The sequence below is a fragment of the Lates calcarifer genome, linkage group LG1 (genome assembly GCF_001640805.2).
Source record: "Lates calcarifer isolate ASB-BC8 linkage group LG1, TLL_Latcal_v3, whole genome shotgun sequence".
In the NCBI taxonomy this organism is placed as follows: domain Eukaryota; kingdom Metazoa; phylum Chordata; class Actinopteri; family Centropomidae; genus Lates; species Lates calcarifer.
The window spans coordinates 3,746,546-3,765,522 of record NC_066833.1 but is presented as its reverse complement, the minus strand read 5'-3'; the positions used below and the strand labels follow the sequence as shown (position 1 = coordinate 3,765,522).

At 41.6% G+C, this 18,977-nt stretch overlaps 1 protein-coding gene across 1 annotated transcript; it reads right to left on the bottom strand.

Moving 5' to 3' along the window:
• Nucleotides 1-149: 149 nt before the first annotated feature.
• rftn2 (raftlin family member 2) lies at nucleotides 150-18,977 on the bottom strand. The gene is made up of 9 exons (XM_018704388.2): nucleotides 18,524-18,977; nucleotides 6,499-6,679; nucleotides 5,594-5,702; nucleotides 5,037-5,211; nucleotides 4,695-4,913; nucleotides 3,474-3,580; nucleotides 3,059-3,162; nucleotides 2,883-2,964; nucleotides 150-2,436 (listed from the first exon to the last, which is right to left on the bottom strand). The coding sequence occupies exons 1-9, from the start codon at nucleotides 18,660-18,662 to the stop codon at nucleotides 2,233-2,235; spliced, it is 1,320 nt and encodes a 439-aa protein (XP_018559904.1). The 5' UTR covers nucleotides 18,663-18,977; the 3' UTR covers nucleotides 150-2,232.

Sequence of the window (18,977 nt, the reverse complement as noted above, 5' to 3'; positions counted from 1 at the left end):
AAGGATAAATGTGGTATTTTTGAACCTGGGCCTTAAGTTCCTCTGTTTTTGGGTGTAATGAAGTTCTCCTTCAAGATGAATTAGGACTAGAATAAATCGATGATAATGAATGCTGTAGAAGATACTATTAATAGGATATGACTCACAAACCATGGGAAGTAAGTGTTTAATACAATAAAAAAAAAAAAACAACAACAATAAAGAAAGCAAAATGTACAACTCTCCCAAAAGGAAAGGCTGGACTATTAATACTGACATTTAGTCAATCCTGATGGGGATGTGGAGCTAAATACATCCATTTAAAACACGTGACTCAAACCTGGGCACTGTACAACTGAACACCTAAACTATTCTTATGGTGCATTTGATTGGAGCTGCAATGGTTACAACAGAAAATAAATAGGCAATTATTCCGATTATCAAATATATTTTTTAATTAAGGGGAAAAAAAGCCAAATTTTTGCTGTTTTCTAGCTTCTCAAATATGAGAAATTGATGGCTTTTTTGGTCACAACAGTAAAGTTAACATCTTTTGGAATTCAGATGAAAATAAGACATTCTAAGATGTCTACTTTCATGGACAAAATTATTCATCAAAAAATAATCTGCAGATTAATCAGAAATGAAAAGAATCATTAGTTGCAGCTCTACATTTGATCCCTTTCCTCACCTCAACAACAAAATAACATGCATCACAATCAGATTTGCAGTTATGAAAGCTAACATCTAAGATATTTACAACAGCACTGTTTCCCTTTCATAGCATTTACTCCACTGTCTTAGCATTTGCATGGACTCATGATGGACAGTTTAAAACATTTTTTACAGGTCCATTATTTCCAAATCATTTCTTTGGATTTTCCTGGAAAGAACCGTGTAATTTGGTTTAAAGAAAATAGAGATGAATTTCAGAGACTGTTAGTTTAGTGAGTTGAAATTTCCAATAAAAAAGCTGCTCCATTTAAACCCCATTAAGCATTTATTACTCCTTTATTTATTATTAGAAACTTTATTCTTCTGAATGAGTTGTGTTTGTCTGAGGACACACTCTGAAGAAAATTCTCATCATTGCACTAGTTTAGAAACAGCTTTAGAAATAACTGGAAGTATACCAACTGATCACTCTATTTTACCTTTAATTGGTACTACATTACATGGTTATTTCCAGGAAACTTCTTAGGAGATTATTTGGAAATACATTTTTTATGAACCTTCCTACTGGACCTTCAGAACAGGGCTAGTCAGTACCATAATATGCTGTAAAGCAATAAGCAGCGATTTGCAGGTTAAGCAGAGGAAAATAACACGTACACCAATACCCACTGCTGACCAGATATTAAATACTTTCAAACCTATGTATGATGAGCAATAACCATTTCCAGAATGATTATGAAATGGCACTAGTCAGACTAAACATTATGATGGTGTGTTAAGGATCCTTTGATTGACATGAAATGTTGCAAATTATTATGTGTCTCCAATAACTCGGCACTTTGCTGCTACTTCACAAACCTCTAAAATCCCAGCACCTTCACTGAGGCCGTACTCTTATCAGATGTCCGCCTGTGTATCGTCAGTACCGGTGTGCACAGGAAAACTGTGACCGTCCGCACAGATAAATATTCACATCCTGCCTCAGTCTTACAAGGAAAGTGAGGATCCAGGTCTGACCTGTGTCACCTTCACACACGAGAGGGTGAGATGATGAAAACGTGTTAAAAACCCCTTGAAGTGTCAAAAAAGCCTCAAGGACAAATGAGGGGGAAAACAACTGTGTTAAGATGTGAAGGAGTTTTTTAAAACTAAGATTGGTGATTGAGGTAAAAAAACATAAAGAAGAGCCAATTTCCCTCATTTTACCACCAGTGGCGTTTCCATAATGTGCAGAAATCTGTGCAGGTGTTTGTGCTTTATACTGTAATGATTCCCCATGGGCACCTGAACTGATTAGAGAATGGATTTAAATATATGTTAAGTGTCTCCCATGGTCTCTCCCCAACAAATAAAAGTTTGGACATTGATCCACTTCTAAATAATACCTCATTATGGCTTCAGTAAAAACGTTTTAAAAAGTGCAGAGTTCTTCTACGTTAAAGTCCTTGTTAAAAAGAAACACGACTATCAATGCAGAGTCTGTGGACTTTGAGAGTTCATGTCTTTCTCCTTGGGTTTCATCTTCAGTATTCCAACACTTAACTCATGGGGAAAGGTTACATCCGACTGTTGCCCCACTCACATGCATGTGACCTCAGCCTTCCCCTCCTCCTGTTCAAAGCCACCTTCCTCCAGGTGGGACATGGCGCTGGGATACCCGCCTCCGAACACCGGGAAGCCCCCGATGCCTCCTGCAGTGGGAGAGAGCTCCTCTGGAGGGACGGGGCTGCTGACGGCACGGCTCACAGAGCGACTGGACACGTCGCTGTGCACAGACAGAGCCTGGAGACAGGGAGGGAAACCCCAAACAGGCATTAAGATCTAGGTCAGATTGTGACTGCGAAGATTCATTTAGGGAAGCTGTGTGTATTCACATTTCATCCATATTTTTTATACTATGAGAATTACATTTTGCTTCTAACAGAAGACTGAGAAAATCATCAGTGCTGCAAACAGATTTTTTCCAGAGTCACAGCAGCGAATATGTGAATATTGTGCAAATCACTAACTCCTCAGATATTGTGTTGTTCTTACTTGGTGAGCCAATCACATCCTCATTTACAACAGCCTATTAGGGCCATCATGTAATAAGATGCACTTCAGCCCCAACAGCTACAGATAGCTGCCCGTGAGGTGCAGTTTTGATTTTGTTCACCAGGGTGCAGTGTGGCCACATAAATATCTTCTTCCTGCAGTCACACCAGTCTGTCACCCAGCTCTCCTCTCACCTGGTTCCTCAGTTGCCCTGCTGTTTGACCTCTGACTGGCCTCTGAAGAAACACAACCTGCTTTGTGGCCAGGTTCCCGTCACTGCAGACATAAACACAGAGGGATGGTGTTGGTATCAATGCAAAGCAGACTGAATCCTGACATTATTATGGATACACAGAGTGTTGTTACCTACCTGTCATGTCGGATGATGGGTGTGGGCAGCACACACGTGAGCAGCCAACCAAACTCAGCCAGAGTGTGAAGGAGGGGGCCATAGTCTGTTTTCACATTGGTCCCCTAGGTATAAACACAATATACGCATATACACTGATTAGCCACAACATTAAAACCCCTTGTACCACCAAAACAGCTCTGGCCCATCAAGACTTGCCCAGTTTCCCGCTTCCAATACACAGACAGTCTGGCTAAGAAAAATGAACTTTCCTGGCTTGTTTTCATTTTTTGATTTTAGTTTTTTGAGAGGCAGTATTTTAAGGTCAAAACACAAACAAGAGGTTGAGATAATGTTTTTAGTAATGTGGGTGAACTGATTCTCTAATCCCCTCTGCTCATTTCTGCAGCTCATTTTTCATCAGTCTGTTACTGACCTCGATAACCGTCCACTGCTCTACGACGATGGTGTCGTTGGCGGGAGGAGAGGTGCTTCTCTCTTCATACACAAACAACCCCTCCAGTGATCTGGGTACCGGTTCGCCTGAAACACACACACACACACGTTGTTATAATTAAAATGTACAGAATCATTATCCAATGTTCACTGTCAGGCAGCAAATAGATAATACACAGCACATCTTTACAGCTCTCAAACTGTATGCTAAGGAAACGCATCAATGAGAGAATGTCATTGGGTTGATAATGACCCAGTTATTAGAAATAGGTTAAACTCTGTGTCTGAGTTCCCATGTGTTCATGTGAGAAAACAGTGTAGTGTGGAGAGCTCCTGTTCCTGCCAGTGTCTGAATTAGGGAAGATTTTTATCAGCTGATTTAAGAGACCTGCAGATAAATCTGTGATGTGAGCTGTAGTCTGTTGACAAACTTGATTTTACATTTATTTGTTCCTGCAACTAAATGAACAATGGCCCTATCATTGTCCCACAGCCGCTATAAAACAGTTTATCTGTGGCTTAATTAGTTAGCCATGAAGCTGGTGTCAGTGAAAGACTACTGAGCCGTCTCACGTGTAGCATTATATTCATTTAATGTCAAAATGACTGACTGACTGGCTGACTGACTGACTGACTGGCTGACTGACTGACTGACTGACTGGCTGACTGACTGACTGACTGACTGAATACCTGCTGATTTAAATCGATAGCAGATTTGTTAAACCCTCAAACACTGAAATCAGCACCTGCCTTAAAATTCCTGTCAGGCTCCAGTATGAATGTCAGAGTGAGTGTATATCATGTATATATGTAAAATTTCCAGGCCTTCAGAGGTTTACACGTGATGTGGATGTCTGCTACTCTACAGAGGAACAGGAAGTGAGGTCGCCAAGGTCGGGAAGACAGCTCCAAATATAGATGCAGTGGGAAAGAGGAGCCAAAACAGGAAGGGACTGATTTTTTGTGTGAATCAGTTTTTAATGAGAAAAGATAATAATTTAGAGTATAGAGGGAAAAAGAGGATGATAAAGGAGGAGAACGTCGCCCTTAACCTTTTCAGCCTAAGGCTGCTTGTTCTTCACTGCCTTTACTTCCAGGCTTATGGCTGTGAAAGATTTAAAATGTAAATAAACACAAATCAAACAAAGAAAAAGAGTGACGGACAAACAGAAGCTTTTTTGCCGTCAAACATCAAACCAACCTTTAGGTGTGTCCCAGTAGACGAAGGAATCCACAAGCGACCAGCCTTTGCGGTAGTAGGCGGCAGTCAGCTCCAGCCAGTCGGCCTCCAGAGCGCTGACAACCTGACCCTTCCTGGAGACGCGCATGGACAGCGCCCCCTGGTGGTACTGACAGGCCAGCGAGTCCAGAGGAGCACAGCCTGGAGCCCAGGAGTGGAAGAAGACCAACAACCTCAAGTCTGGAGGGAGGGAGGAGGAAAAAAGACATGACATGACACAGAATCTGCTCAGCTGGAGACACCGACAGAGGGAGATAAAACAAACGAGTGTGATGAAGAGTGAAGGAGCAGCGAATATCTTACCAGGACTGTAAGTGTTCTCCTCCAGCTCTCTGTCTCCAGGTGGGGTTCGAGGAGGGGTACGTGGAGGGGAGCGACAGCCCCTCTTTGGACTATGCACCCTGCCATTCGTGATCCCGCTCACCTGCTGGAGGACCGAGCCGACGAATCGAACACCCCCTCGGGCACTGCTGTTCACCTGCCAGGAAAACAAACAAACCCAGAGTCAGCTGCACTGAAGCTGTCCAGACATTTTAAGAAGGGAAAACACTGTCCAGCCACAGTAAATGTGCCAGTTTGTGTATTCTACAATAGTCAACCACAAAGATGTGATATATAAATAATTAATTAAATAACAAAACATCATGGATACCAGTTTGCAACTATATCATGGTTCAAATCATCAGGTCTGGGATGCCTGCGTGGCTTAGGGGTTAAAAAATGTACAAAATGAGGATTACCAGGATTATTTAGCCCGCCTCAGTTAAGTCACATCTGAAGAACAAGGCCCAAGTAATATATCCAAGTTTCTGAAATCACCTCAGTTTGTGTGGTACTAAGCTGCAGTAAATATCACTGACCCTGTCGATGAGCGCTCTGACAGTGTCACCCGTCAGTGAGTCTCCAGGTAACGGCCACTCCTCCACCCTCAACACTGGCACGCTGTGACACATGGACGCCGTCTGCTTACTGAAAACACACACGTGTAAAATATTAGACAGCCTGCGTGACAAGTTCAACAGTAACAGTTAGTGGCACCAAAATCTATTGACCCTATCCAGCTGGAGGGATCAGAGTTCACCTGATAATGCCACAGAGCTGCAGACACCAACACATAAATCATTAATAGACTCAGCAGGAGATGACTACCAGCTACTGTCTAAACAATTACACAAAGGGTAAACAACAATTTAAGCAATTTAACCTGCCTTTTTTAGATGGAAGTGAGTTTTTTGTTAAATTTAAATATACAGCCATGTGGAGTATTGGCCGTCTTTAACCACCATTAAGATCACTAATTCACCTCTGCTATCATAATCATCATGTAAAATAAAAAATATCATAGCTACAATATCTCAACCTATTAAAACTACAATGATCAGAGATACTTTGACTCCATTGGCTGCTGTGGGGCCCCTGTTGTTGGGTGGATTTCTAGCCAATAGAAATCATGGTAGACACAAGTCAAACCAAAACATATCCCCCACCCAGTCCCCCAATCCAGGCACAGCCAGTCTGACCTCCTACCAGAGAATACTGCATTAAATATGCAGCTGATTCATCTATCATTCATCTATTTACTCGACAGTGTGATGGAGAAAGTGGAAAGTCTCACACACAGTCACACACAGCTCATGTACAATAATCTTTATTTTACCTCTCTCCCACCTAACATTAACAGGCTGAAAAGAAGAATTAAACAAGTTCCAAAATTAGAGTTTCATTCTAGGTTTCAGATTTTAAAAGAAGATAGGGATTCTTGTACCTGGGTCTGGGACGGGCCAGGATGGCACGGTAGAGCAGGCTGAAGGGCAGCGAGCGTGTCCGACCCACAGACAGGATGATGGGGTGCAGGGCAGCCAGGACGTAGCCTTGCGTGTAGTAGGGTTGCAGGGCCTGAGGCAGCTCGGAGAGGGAAGCCACATACTGGACTGTCGGACGGCTGCCTGCGAGGACAGAGAGAGGATTGATAGGAAAGACTGAAGAATGGAGTGCAAGACTGAAAGTCAATAAAATACATTCAAAGTCATCATGCTTGTTTTTGACACTAACAGGCTCAGATTGTTATTATAAGTGTCTGACAACATTATGGATAGGATTCCTACGGAGATAGACCTTTTTTATTCAAGAGTCAGGTTGTTTTTGTTCAACCAGAAACACTATACATCACTATCAGACTTCTTTGACAAAAACAGGAATTTTACTGAGCAGAACATGGGTTGTTGGTCTACCATTGCCTCAATCTGTTTGTTTGCTGTGTTTGATCTGAATACTTCCTGCACCACTGAAAGTCAAACAACACCACAAACAAACTGACGGAGCAAGGCAGCAGTATTCCAGCAGTTTCTGTGTTCTGCTCGGTAAAATTACCATTGTTGTCAATGGACTCTGGTAGCAATACCTTTTTTGATTTGTGGAAAACACTAGACAGAGATCGTGCCGGTGTAGCGTAGGTGAAAGTCCAGAATTGTGTGGAAAAGATTTCTGTATTAGTGTAAACACGGCTGCAGACATTTCACAAAGGACCCAAAGAAAATTAAACCGTAACAATTATTTTGCAGGCTGTCTGGGAAAGTTTTCCTTTTCCTTCCTGTTTAATGACTTTAACATCACTATTCCCCTGCTACTGGAGAGTGGAACACACACACACACACACACACACACACACACACACACACACAAGGAATGCAGATGATGACGACAGAGCATACCATTTATTTTAATTTCAGTTATGTGTTGTATTTAAGTAGGAGGCTGTCTTTAATGTGTCACATATGTAGTCATTCATTAAAAACCCATCTACATACTTAGGGTATATGGTCATAAGAATTCCTACAGTGTGTTAATCTGAAATGTCACCACCTCCTCCTTCACACCGAGCCTCTTACAACATGAATATGAAGATATTGTTAATCTAGAGGCTAAAAATGTCTCAGTTTGAGTGTTTTAATATCCTGAGTCCGACTGTGTCTGACTGCTTCAAAGACTGATGTCAGGTCTGTCTGCTCAAAAAAAAAAAAAAAACCCAAGTAAAACACACACAACCACCAACCCAGGCATGTTGAGGGAAACACCACATCACCAACTGTTACGTAAAGGTTATATATATAGACACAAACTATATGCATATTTTTAGTGCTAGTGCTCCAGCTGTGGTGTGGCTCTGAGAGTGGTGCTCACACATCCAGTACATACAGTCCAGATGTTAGTGTTTAGACAGTTACACATTTTTTAGACTGGAAATAAAAGAAACAGATTCTACATAGAGTGCCAAGCTTTAATCTGAGCAGGTTTACATCAATATAAAAAGATCTCTGTGTGAGATAAAGCTCTTTAAACACACAATGACCAAATTTCAAGGGTTTATCATATTTAATATTCTGTGGAAAATCCTTTGCAGTCAATAAATAGCCCCTTTTATGCAGCCTTTCAAGATGGAAATTTTGCACCATTCTTCCATTTTGCTTTTCTATATAAACAGTGCAAAGGGCCTTATCGCCCCAACTTTAAGTCAGCAGTGGAGGAAGTCACAGAGGACCTGTTGGACCTTTCTCATTGGCCATCACTCTGTCAAAATGATTTTACGCAAACTGTTTTTATTTCGTCATCAGGGAGTGTAACTCGTTTCTGTTTGCCCTCTCCACTCCAGCTGCATCCCCATCACGGGAATACTCACAACCAAAGTGTACACTACAGGCGAGTTAACACCAGCTGACAACGCTGTCAGCCACCCAGCAGGAGAGACACTCCACAGTCTTGTTACACTGGCTTTTAACTGACTTGTGTGCTTTTATATCTCCTGCATCTCATGTCCTTTGTTAAAATACTTAACTATGTTAAGAGAAGTTCCATACATATAAAAGTTATTATAATTAGCATTATTATTATCTGTTATTTTTATTGCCCTTCCCTCATCAGTTAGAAGTGTACGAAGTAACAGTTGTTAACGAGTTGTTCGTGTGCTGAACGAGTCTTGTGCTGTTTTTCTTGAAACCCTGGCTGGAAATCCCTGTGACCATCACCATACTTCCTGTGTCCACAAAGAGTGGCTGTTCACAGAGAGGCTTGGCTGTGTGCCCCATGCACACAGACACACACATACACGCACACACAAAAAGTCAATTTAAAGTGTTTCAAATACACTAAATTGTGCATTTTGGAGGCAGCAAGATTATGAGAAAGGAAAATCAGGAGGGAGACCTGGAGTGTGTGTGTGTGTGTGTGACAGCATTCCTCACTACAACCCCCCACATTCTCACGAACAAACACCCCAGAGATTGTGGGGGGACTAGCTCACAGCTGAGATCACTGCCCCCTCTGAATGGGCTGTCTGGCTGGCTCCATTATAAGACTAAAGACCACCAGAACCTCAATGAAACCAGTAAACCAGGGGCCGGGCAAACACAGCTACAGTTTACTGGCATTCCTGTGGGTTTAAACCCCACTCCAAATAGCTTGAGGTGAATTTAAAATTAACATGGGCTCACACGTTGCAGCTGGTCAACAAAGCTGATGCTTCACCATGGACGACTCAGGGGTGTAAAAATGAAGGGAATAGTGCAACTAGGCACCCAGGGTGAGAAAGGGGACCTTAGCAGACCTGAAACCATTATTTTCAGGCTTTAAAGGGGAAGGGGACCCCACTCTGTATATAGAGCCAAATCCCCTCCCACACACACACACATATTGAAGGAGATGCTGTAATTGGTATTCATCTTTCTGGTCATTTTCCATCTCCTTTTGATCATTTTGTAGTCTTTTCTTGTCTCTTAATGGTTACTTTGCATCTTTTTGCATCTCTTTATTGTCACTTTGCTTCTTTCTGTAGTCATTGTGCATCTTTCTCTGGTCATTTTGCATCTTTGTGTGTCTCTTAAGTAGTCATTTTGATTTTTTTCTGGAATCATGCATCTCTTTGTACTCGCTTTGTGTCTTGTGGTCAGTTAGTTGTCATTTTTTCCTCTTTATGGTGGTTTTATGTCTTTTTGCGTCTCATTGTTGTTGTTTTGAGTCTCTGGTCATTTTGCATTTCTTTGTAGCCATTTTGCTTCTCTATAGTTTTTATGCATCTTTATGCACTGGTCATTTTTACATCTGTTTATGGTCATCTTGAGCCATTTTGCATCAGTAGTCTTTTTTCCCCTCTGGAATCATACATCTATTTGTAGTCATTTTGTGTCCCTTTGAGGTTGTTCTGTATCTGTTTCTGATCATTTTACATCTCTTCTGAATGGCTGAATCACTTCATACAGAGATTCTGATATCAACAAGCCATCTACCTCCTTCTTACTATGGTAGGGTGGGACACCAGAATTAGCCAATCAGATTCCAGAGAGGAGGGGACCTATTGTAATTCATTTTCATTATAGCTTGCTAAAATGTTGTATGTATTAGTTTCAGTATCTTTATCCTCTGCTCTCGACTGTCAGGGGTTACCTCTGCAGGACAAAACAGAGTCAGCGGAGTTAAACATGGATCATTAGCAGTGTCTGGAGGGTCGGGCAACCACGCCACACTTAATGGCTCCCAGGAGGACCATGATGTCATGCACACCTCTAACCAAAGCTTTTGTTTCAGCCTTTTGCTCTTCTCCTCCCCTGCTTTCAGTCCTCACCCCCTCCCTCCCATCCTGCTGCCACTCGCCCCGTCAGCCGGCACACTGAGGCCTCTGTTCAGAGCTGTGTGGGAGAAAAAAAGAGGAGGAGGAGGAAGAGAGGACCAGCACAGAGGGTAGAAAACAGGGGGGAAAGAAGGAGAGGAATATCTAGAGGTGGGAACTGGCAGGGTGATTGGGGGTGGGGCTTGGGGGGTTCAAGAGGAGTTGAGCAACAACTGAGGGCACAGAGAGGGGTGAAAGAGCTGAGAAAAATGAGGAGGAGGAAGGAGGGTTTAGAGCCAAACAGGGGTTACGAGATGGATTTTATGAGCCTGTGTGTGAATGGGGATCAGAAAGGTGTGAAAAGGAGAAAGCTGCCTGGCAACAAGGAGGAAAAAGAAGCAAGAGTAACAGCATGAGGAAAAACGAGTGGCTCTGTGAGGCCAAGCGTAGACACAGCACCACTCACAATGACAACATGCTGAAGTTCATCACCTATAGAGCCATGTTCACATCATATCTCAGACCTTTACTAGCAAATGAATCAGAAAAGCCATTCACATAAGCCTCTGAGTTATAATTCCAGGTCTGAGAGACTGGGAATATCTGACTTCCACTCGGTGACAATGTATTTATTTGTCTATCGAACAAACTGGAATGAAGGTTGATAGAAGGCAAAACTCACAAAATGCCCGAGGAGAAAGAGAAACAGAAGAAAAGCTAAGCTACTGCTAATATGATTAGAGATGGCATTTAACTCACTAATGTGTCCATCTCAGATCATTAGCTCATCATATATCAGGCACAGACTGGAATCAGTTTGTACTGCGTCTGCACTGCCCTTCAAATCCCCTCTACAATTCAATAAATAAAATACTGACTTTAATCCGGAATAATCCACTGTGGGTCGGTGGATTTCCAGATTAGACAGAGATTACAGAAAACTGCACTCATCTCTGGAAATGATAAAGAGCACAGGCAGGCAGATAGATACCCTTTTACAATCGGGACAGTGGAGCGAGGCCTCTGTAGGTCAAACCACAGCACCACAACAGTCATCTCTCAGCGGTTCGGAAGAAGGTTACAATTCATCCCACATTTTCCTCAGCCATCATTTCATCCATCCCTCCTTCAGTTCATCCAACCAGCGATGAATACACGTCACTTCAGGTTAAGCCATTTATTCATCTAGTCCTGACCTGCAGTAACTGCACACCCTTCACATTATCCTCCACATCATTCCTTGACTTCAAGTCTTTGCATGACATTGCTCCACGTGCAGGGAAATACAGGCTGCGGCTATTTTTCTCTCAAGTTGGTTTCTACCCTTCGGCTATAAAACATGAAGTAAAGAAACTCAGGATTTTGTTGTCTTCACAGGAGCATGCCATTTCTCTACAGCTACGTAATGTGTAAACTGATGGTGACACACTGAGTCAGCTTTTTAAAAGGTATTTATGTTTGGAAATGACATGACGTGTATTTTTCTGGATGTTGTTCTGACCTTTCTTTACCTTATTATTGATTAATGTGCTGATTATTTTCTTGATTAACAAATTAACTGAAAATAATGACATGGAACATTTTACTGCAGAACGAGTACTTTTACTTTGATGCTTAAAGTACATTTTGCTGATAATACCTCTCTTAGGAGAATTTTCAGGTGGGAAAACTTGTTCATGTGGAGAGAAGACTAAAACAAAGACAAAAAAATGATTTGATAAAAAGATGTGATCGAGAGGTTCAAAGTGGCAAATACAAGGAACACGATGGCTGCTTACCAGAGGGAAGCTTAGAAGTAAAATGCAATGAGCAGTTTGTGAAGAAAAGATCAAGTAACAATAAAGATCCTTTCAAAGTCCACATGCTCTCACAGTAACAGACACTCACAGGATATGCACAGCACACAGTATATACTATATATACCTCAGTGGGCTGCAGTAATCAGCACGGGAAAGCATAAAGCCATTAGGTACTTTGATGTGTTGCCTCTGGCTCTAGACCCCACCAGTTCAGTCCAGTCTCCTCTCAGTCGGAGGAAAACGAGGCCAAGCTGACTGGGAGCACTGCTACTGGGCACAGCACCGGGAGATACATGGGCGGGCGGGTGGGTTGGGAGGGAGTGTGGTGTGAGTGAGAGGAAGAGAGGCAGATGAAAGTGAGAGCTGAGTGTGTGACAGTCGCCGTTTGTGTCCCAGAAATGTTTCAAGGAGAGAAGGAAGGCCACAGCAGGGTGGAGTGTGGTGGTGGTGGTGGTGGTGGTGGTGTCTTATGATGGCATTAGAGCTCATTATTTCTATGTCTGATACCGTAGACAAGGGTGGTCAGCACCGTCTTGTGTGGGCACATAAAATTTGTGCAACAGTTTAAAACAATCACCTCCCTTAAAGGATAAGTCTTGTATTTTTGAACCGGGGCCTTATTTTTCCATGTATTTAGGTGTAAATGATTGATAAGGCCAAAAATCATTGGAATCTGTGCAGTATTGAGCAAGAACAGTGTATGTAATGTAACTCAATAGGCAATTGTCCAAAGAAAAGTATGTCCACTAAAGTGCTTGTTTTTGCCACTGATTGTTATTGTGTCTGACAACATTATAGATAGGATTCCTACACAGATAGACCTTTTTATTAAGGATTCACTACTCCATTGATAAAAACAGTAATTTTACTGAGCTGCTGGGATACCGTTGCCTTGACTGGTGCATTTGTTTGTGTTACTGTGTGACTTTCAGTGGTGGTAGAAGTATTCAGACCCTTTAAGTAAAAGTACCACACAACAAAAGAAACAAACACATAGATCGGGGCACCTCGGTAAAATTACTGTTTTCGTCAGTGGAGTCTGGAATGTTTCTGGTTAAATAAAAAGGATCTTACTCTTAAATAAAAAGCTCTGTCTCTGTAGAAATCCTATCCATAATGTTTATAATAACAATCTGAGTCTGTGGACGTACTCTCCATTGGATTACACTGCAGCAGCTGTTCACAAAGGCCAGGTATTTTTTAATGAAAACCTGAACAAATGTATTTGCTGTGTCAGTTTAGCTATGTAGAAACTTAATTTCTAGGAGACAGGGTTGAGCATCGTCGTATGTTTCATGATGAACAAACAACACGAGGACTCATAAAGAGTGCTAATAGGAGTATCCAGTGAATCTGAAAAAGACAGACTGCAGGTGGAGGAACTTGCCTGAACAAAAACTATTACCGAAAAGCAGTTCAACAAGATATGCAACCAGGAGATACACAGACCTCTGCTCACTGTAAGGCATCTGCAGTCCAGGTGCTCGTCAGGAATGTCCTGACAGATGTTATTAATGCTCCAAAAAATACATAAACCTCTGAGCTGCAAACTACAGACTCTCCCTCACACATCCTCCCATTACAAACTCAATCAGCAAATTAAAGCTGGGCAGACAGTGCACAAGTTTACTGACACTGTGTTACCTCACAACAGTTTAATCTGTCTTTCTGAACAGCCAGAAGCTCATAGACATGAAACCTTATCTATCGACATTTCCAATAAAGTTTACGCAGACGGGACAACCGCATTCTCAGCAGAGGAGAGAAAGGCAGCATTAGTTTGTGTAATTCTACAGTGAACAGAAAGTATGAAGAAAAAAACTGTCTGTTCAGTTTTATATCAAAGCAGTCTCAGTCAAGACGACAGTTTGAGCCTCACTATGTAGAATATTACTACAGTGATATTAAAACAAGTTCACTACAGTTTATAATTCATCTTTTGACAGCAGCCATGTTGGAAATGAGACCACAGAATTGCTCACACTGCAGACAAATGATCACACTTCCTGATCTGCCAGAAATCTATCCAACTGCGATGAACATTTCTCATGGTTTTTGAATTTGAATCAGTAGATTAATCCATAATAGAAATGCTCATTAGTATTTTCAGTATTAATGCGGTGTTTGTATAGTCCTGTCTCATCATACTTGAGGCAACTGTTTAACTAATCTTGTAAGGAAGACTGCTTTTTTTAATAGTGTTAATTAAATAATTTCAGGAAGCCTTCTGTATGTGTTAGACTGGTGTTCAGTCGCTGAGAATCTTTCATTTCCCCTGGCTTTGCTCTGTCTGTCTGAGAGGTGAGAACACTTGGAGTTAATCTGGGAGCACTTCAAATATCCTATCATGGAGGAGGTTTCAAACAGTGAAGCCAAACCCTGGCAGAGAGACTCATCTAAAGTGAGAACACAGTCTGGCTTAAATCTGGTTTACAGCCAGGAAAACGCAGTGGCACAGATTGGCTTTTTGTGGACGTCTTCATCTTTCATTTGGCAAGAAGACACTTGCCTGACTTAAAACATTCAGTTGATTACAACTGCTTTCTTTTTTACAAAATCATAAAATGAGATGATTAACGCAGGTCCTCCTGAAGTAATCAATTTATAGTCTTGTAAAAGAAAGAAAGAAATACCCCTGAGGATGCCAGACATCACCAGACTGCACATGACTACTAGAGATTGGAATCACTGCAGTTTATCTTTATTTGTGCCAATTATGGAGCCTTCACACTTGGAGAGAGATGTGTGTAATTCGCACATTTCAGTTTTGTGAAATCACACAAAACCAAGACGACAGAAAACCTGCTCATTAAACTCACATCTCTGCCATTTACTCACATGTTAAAAATGCATTCAGTGTGTGTGGGGGTTTTCTTTTATCCTCTTCATTTGGTCACAAACCTGCAGCTGCACACTGAGGATGTACCAGAGTTCAGTGGCTCCAGACACAGTTTGAGATGGTCAGGGATGGAAATGACCAAATTTAGGGTCGGTTGTAATAATTTTTTCTGTTGAGGAAGTCTCAGATTTATGGTGCATGTTTGGAGCATAACGAATCTCCCAAACACAGCTGGATGTTTATACCCAAGATGAGTTAACCAGCAGCCACCACACTCTTCTTGTGAAGCTGTGTGACTGAGCACATATGTATTTTTTTCCATTAAGCAGCAGTATCACTTTCCCACAGATACAAATCTAACACAAGTGTGGACACAAAATATAACTGCATGTAGAAGCCTTTGAGTTGTATTGTGATTACTGGTGTAAACCGCAGTTTGTTTATAGTGGATCTAGACACAATCTATGACTCACACACACACACACACACACCCTGTCTTGAGTACTGTATTTATAAGTCTGTCTGAGAGCAGAACTTATGACTCCCTGCTGATGACAGGCTCAAAGAAATGAGAGCACTTCAGAGAGACTTTCCAGAACTAAACAAGCATGTTGCACGGGAGCATTCACTGCTGTCATGGGTCATGAACCGTTTGCTGGTGGGCTACAGAGAAAATTATCATTCAACAAGAAAGAAATGTGGTGACACCAAACATGTCATTTGTCAATGGCCTATAGATGCTTCTTTTTCAGGTCAAGGGACCATTCATATACTGAACCACGCACAATTTGGGACAGGTGCCTGGAGTCTCTCCACATCTCCAGCATGCATGGCCCTCTCTTAACCCCAATTTTGAACTGTTTTTTTTCTAGTCCTGATCTTCTGAGAGGTTCTTTTTGGGTTTCGCAAAACTATTCCAAGCGTTTTACACGACGTGCTGGGCTTTTCAAACATCACCAGTCACTTATTCTTTAAAGAAGGCAATGATTACTGTGCCCCTCTAACTTGAATGAATGCTAATACATGGGAAACACAGACTGAGGCTGGGTCAATTGGTTTTGACCGTCAGCTGATAAAATCATAATGTGTGATATGTAAAGACTCAAGAACTTTAGTGATTACTGAGCAGTGGGTCAGTGTTATTTAGTGTATTTACTCAGCTGCAAGGTTTGTGCCACTTCCTGACTGTCAAAGATTTTTTTAAATGTCTGGTAAAGATGGTGAGAACTAAATGTATGTGTGGTTTGTCCACACATAACATTAGGTTTCACCCAGTCTTCAGATTTGTCCCAAGTCTCAGTCTCCTGTTACAGTAAATCAAATATTTTATATATATTTGCACCAATGGGAAAAGTCCAACAGCCACCTGACCAATGATGTAACTTCATCACCTGGGTCACTCCCTCAGTCTCTAGAGCTGGACCCACTGTTGCCCTATGGCAAAAAACAAGAAATCTGAAGGCATCACCCTGGCCTCTAGAGAGAGGCAAAACGTTTAATCATGAAAATAATCGGTGGCGCCTCACTTTGAAGTGAGTCTTTGATGGGACCACATGTGGACACGGCTGGATCTGGAGTGAATGTAATAAAAGTCATTAGAAGGCGGGAAACACACTTAACTTCCCTGACCCACCACCCCACCCCTGCCCTCCAACTTTCCCTCCATGATTCATTATTGTGTCAGCCTGCTGTTTACATGCTAGGCTCCCATTCAGACCTTAATCACCATTTCCTTCCAAATAGGTCACAATCAAAACAGCCAGTAGGAGTGTCATTTGAAAGGATTATCCTTGAAAAATGGCAGCAACCCCTCGGCCATCTGAGATTATCACACACACACTTCAAATTAGATTCCATATCGCAGCAGGTGTTTCTTTTTTCTTTCTCTGGTGGGGTATTATATTTTTGCAGCATGCCCATCACATGAGAAGGGGTGTAGATGTGTGTGTCCATGTGTGTGCAGAGGAAAGAAGGGCTACGAGCGGAGGCAGGAAAAAACCATGTGTGACCTATTTCTAGATAGGCTGAATGAGGAGCCCTGTTGCTAGGAAAAGTCCAGAGTTAGATGCTGTAATGTTATGCACATGCAGAGAGTAACAATTTGAAAGGGCTCTGAAGTAAAACTAGGTGAAATTTAGAAGCATTTACAGTTCAGCCCATATTTCAAACACTGATGTAGATGCTAACTGCACCCTGTCTGGCTATACAATCAATTTTATTGCACCTTTCAAGCAGCATAGGAAAATACAGCTCCTGTGGGAATAATAAAGTGATACTAGGCCATAAATATGTTTTCTGTCTGCTATGTAGGAGCATTTTAAAGCCAAGTAAACAAAGAGGAATGTTTTAGTCAAAAGAAGAAACAAGTAGGGGCACTTTCAGGCCTTTTTAAAATGGTAAATGGAAAATGGAAAATACTATACATAGTATTTGTTGAGAGAAGCCAGCTGAAGCACTGACTCTAGTGTGATTAACTGCATTAAGATTACATTAGTGACAAGAGTTTCCATTTGGACAAACAGAGAGGTAAGTGGGCAATATGTTAAAATTTTCCAACTGGCCGCTGTCAGTCCAAAAACCAGTGATTATTGATATATGATACATGGCAAAAAGCAGCAAATTCACGCATTAGACGAGCTGGAACCAGAGAATGAGCAACACTTTATGTTTGCTTGAAAAATGACAGACAGTTATTCCATTTTCACAAACAGCAGCTGATTATTATTCTGTCAGTCTACTATTCAATCAGCCATTTCAGTGGTGCACCCAAATATATTCCATTTACAACAACAATTATTACTGGATAATGTGTGGGTTTGAATGACCTGATTAATCAAAACAGTTACTAATTAGGGCTGGAACTAAAGGTTATTTTCATTATAGATTAACCATGTGATTATTTTCTTGATTCATTAATTCATTGCTTGTCCAAGCAATGTCACAAGTAATGTTAAAGTAGTAATGTTCACTTTACTCTCATGTAGGATGAAGAGCAGCATCAAATTCTCACTTTTCAGAAGCTGGATCCAGTAAATGTTTATTTGTGGCTACAACAGTTAATCAATTTTTTTTAATAGTTGATTTTTTTCTGTCAATCAACTAATTGATTAATCAACTAGTTGTTGCATTTCTATTGCTGTCAAATTAACTATCAATTAAACAGTAGGGGTTTAGAGCTGGGGCAATTAATCAATCAACAGAAAAGTAATCAGCAACTATTTTGTTGATCAAATGTTCCCTTTATCATTCTTCAAACAAATATGTTAAATGTTTGCTGGTTTCTGTTCCACAAATCTCAGAATTTGTTTTTCCTCAACATATATGAGAATAAACTTAATAACTAGAGGCTGTGGATTGTTGGATAGATAAAACAAGCAATCTGAATACATCATCTTGGGCTGTGAATACTATCACTGCTATTTTTCACATTTTTTAACCGATTAATCAAGAAAATGATCAACAGATTAATTAAAAAAAAAAAAAAAAAGTAATCTTTGGCTGCAGCCATGTGTAATTATGAATAAGATTACTGAGTTGATTATAGCAGCCATACCTTCCAAACTAAAGTCGAGCAGCACGTACTCGTACACAGTATCCGTTTTGGTCTCCACTTGTGGTCTCTTCAAGGTGGAGTAAATCTTCCCGGGGCTGCTGTCCTCCGGGTCTTCCAGTTTCCTCAAGCCGCAGCCCATGGCCTCCGAGGCGGGGACAGTCGCTCGCTCAGCGCGGTGGGAGCACCGGAGGAGCCGCTCTCTCTGCCCGCCTGCTGCCGACAGACAGACTCTGCCACTGATGAGCTTTCAACTTTAACGGGACCGCTCCATCCCTCCTCTGTTCCCGCTGTTAATCCCACCAACAGTCACGGATAATCGGTTCAAAGGTGAAGCAACGGAAACCCACGACTTTATGAAAAGTGGAGCAGCGTGGAGGATTATTTCAATAGGCGGCTGTGTCTTAGAAAAGTGTCCCGCTGGAGCGGCTGCAGGTCTGAAGCGTGGAGAGGAGGA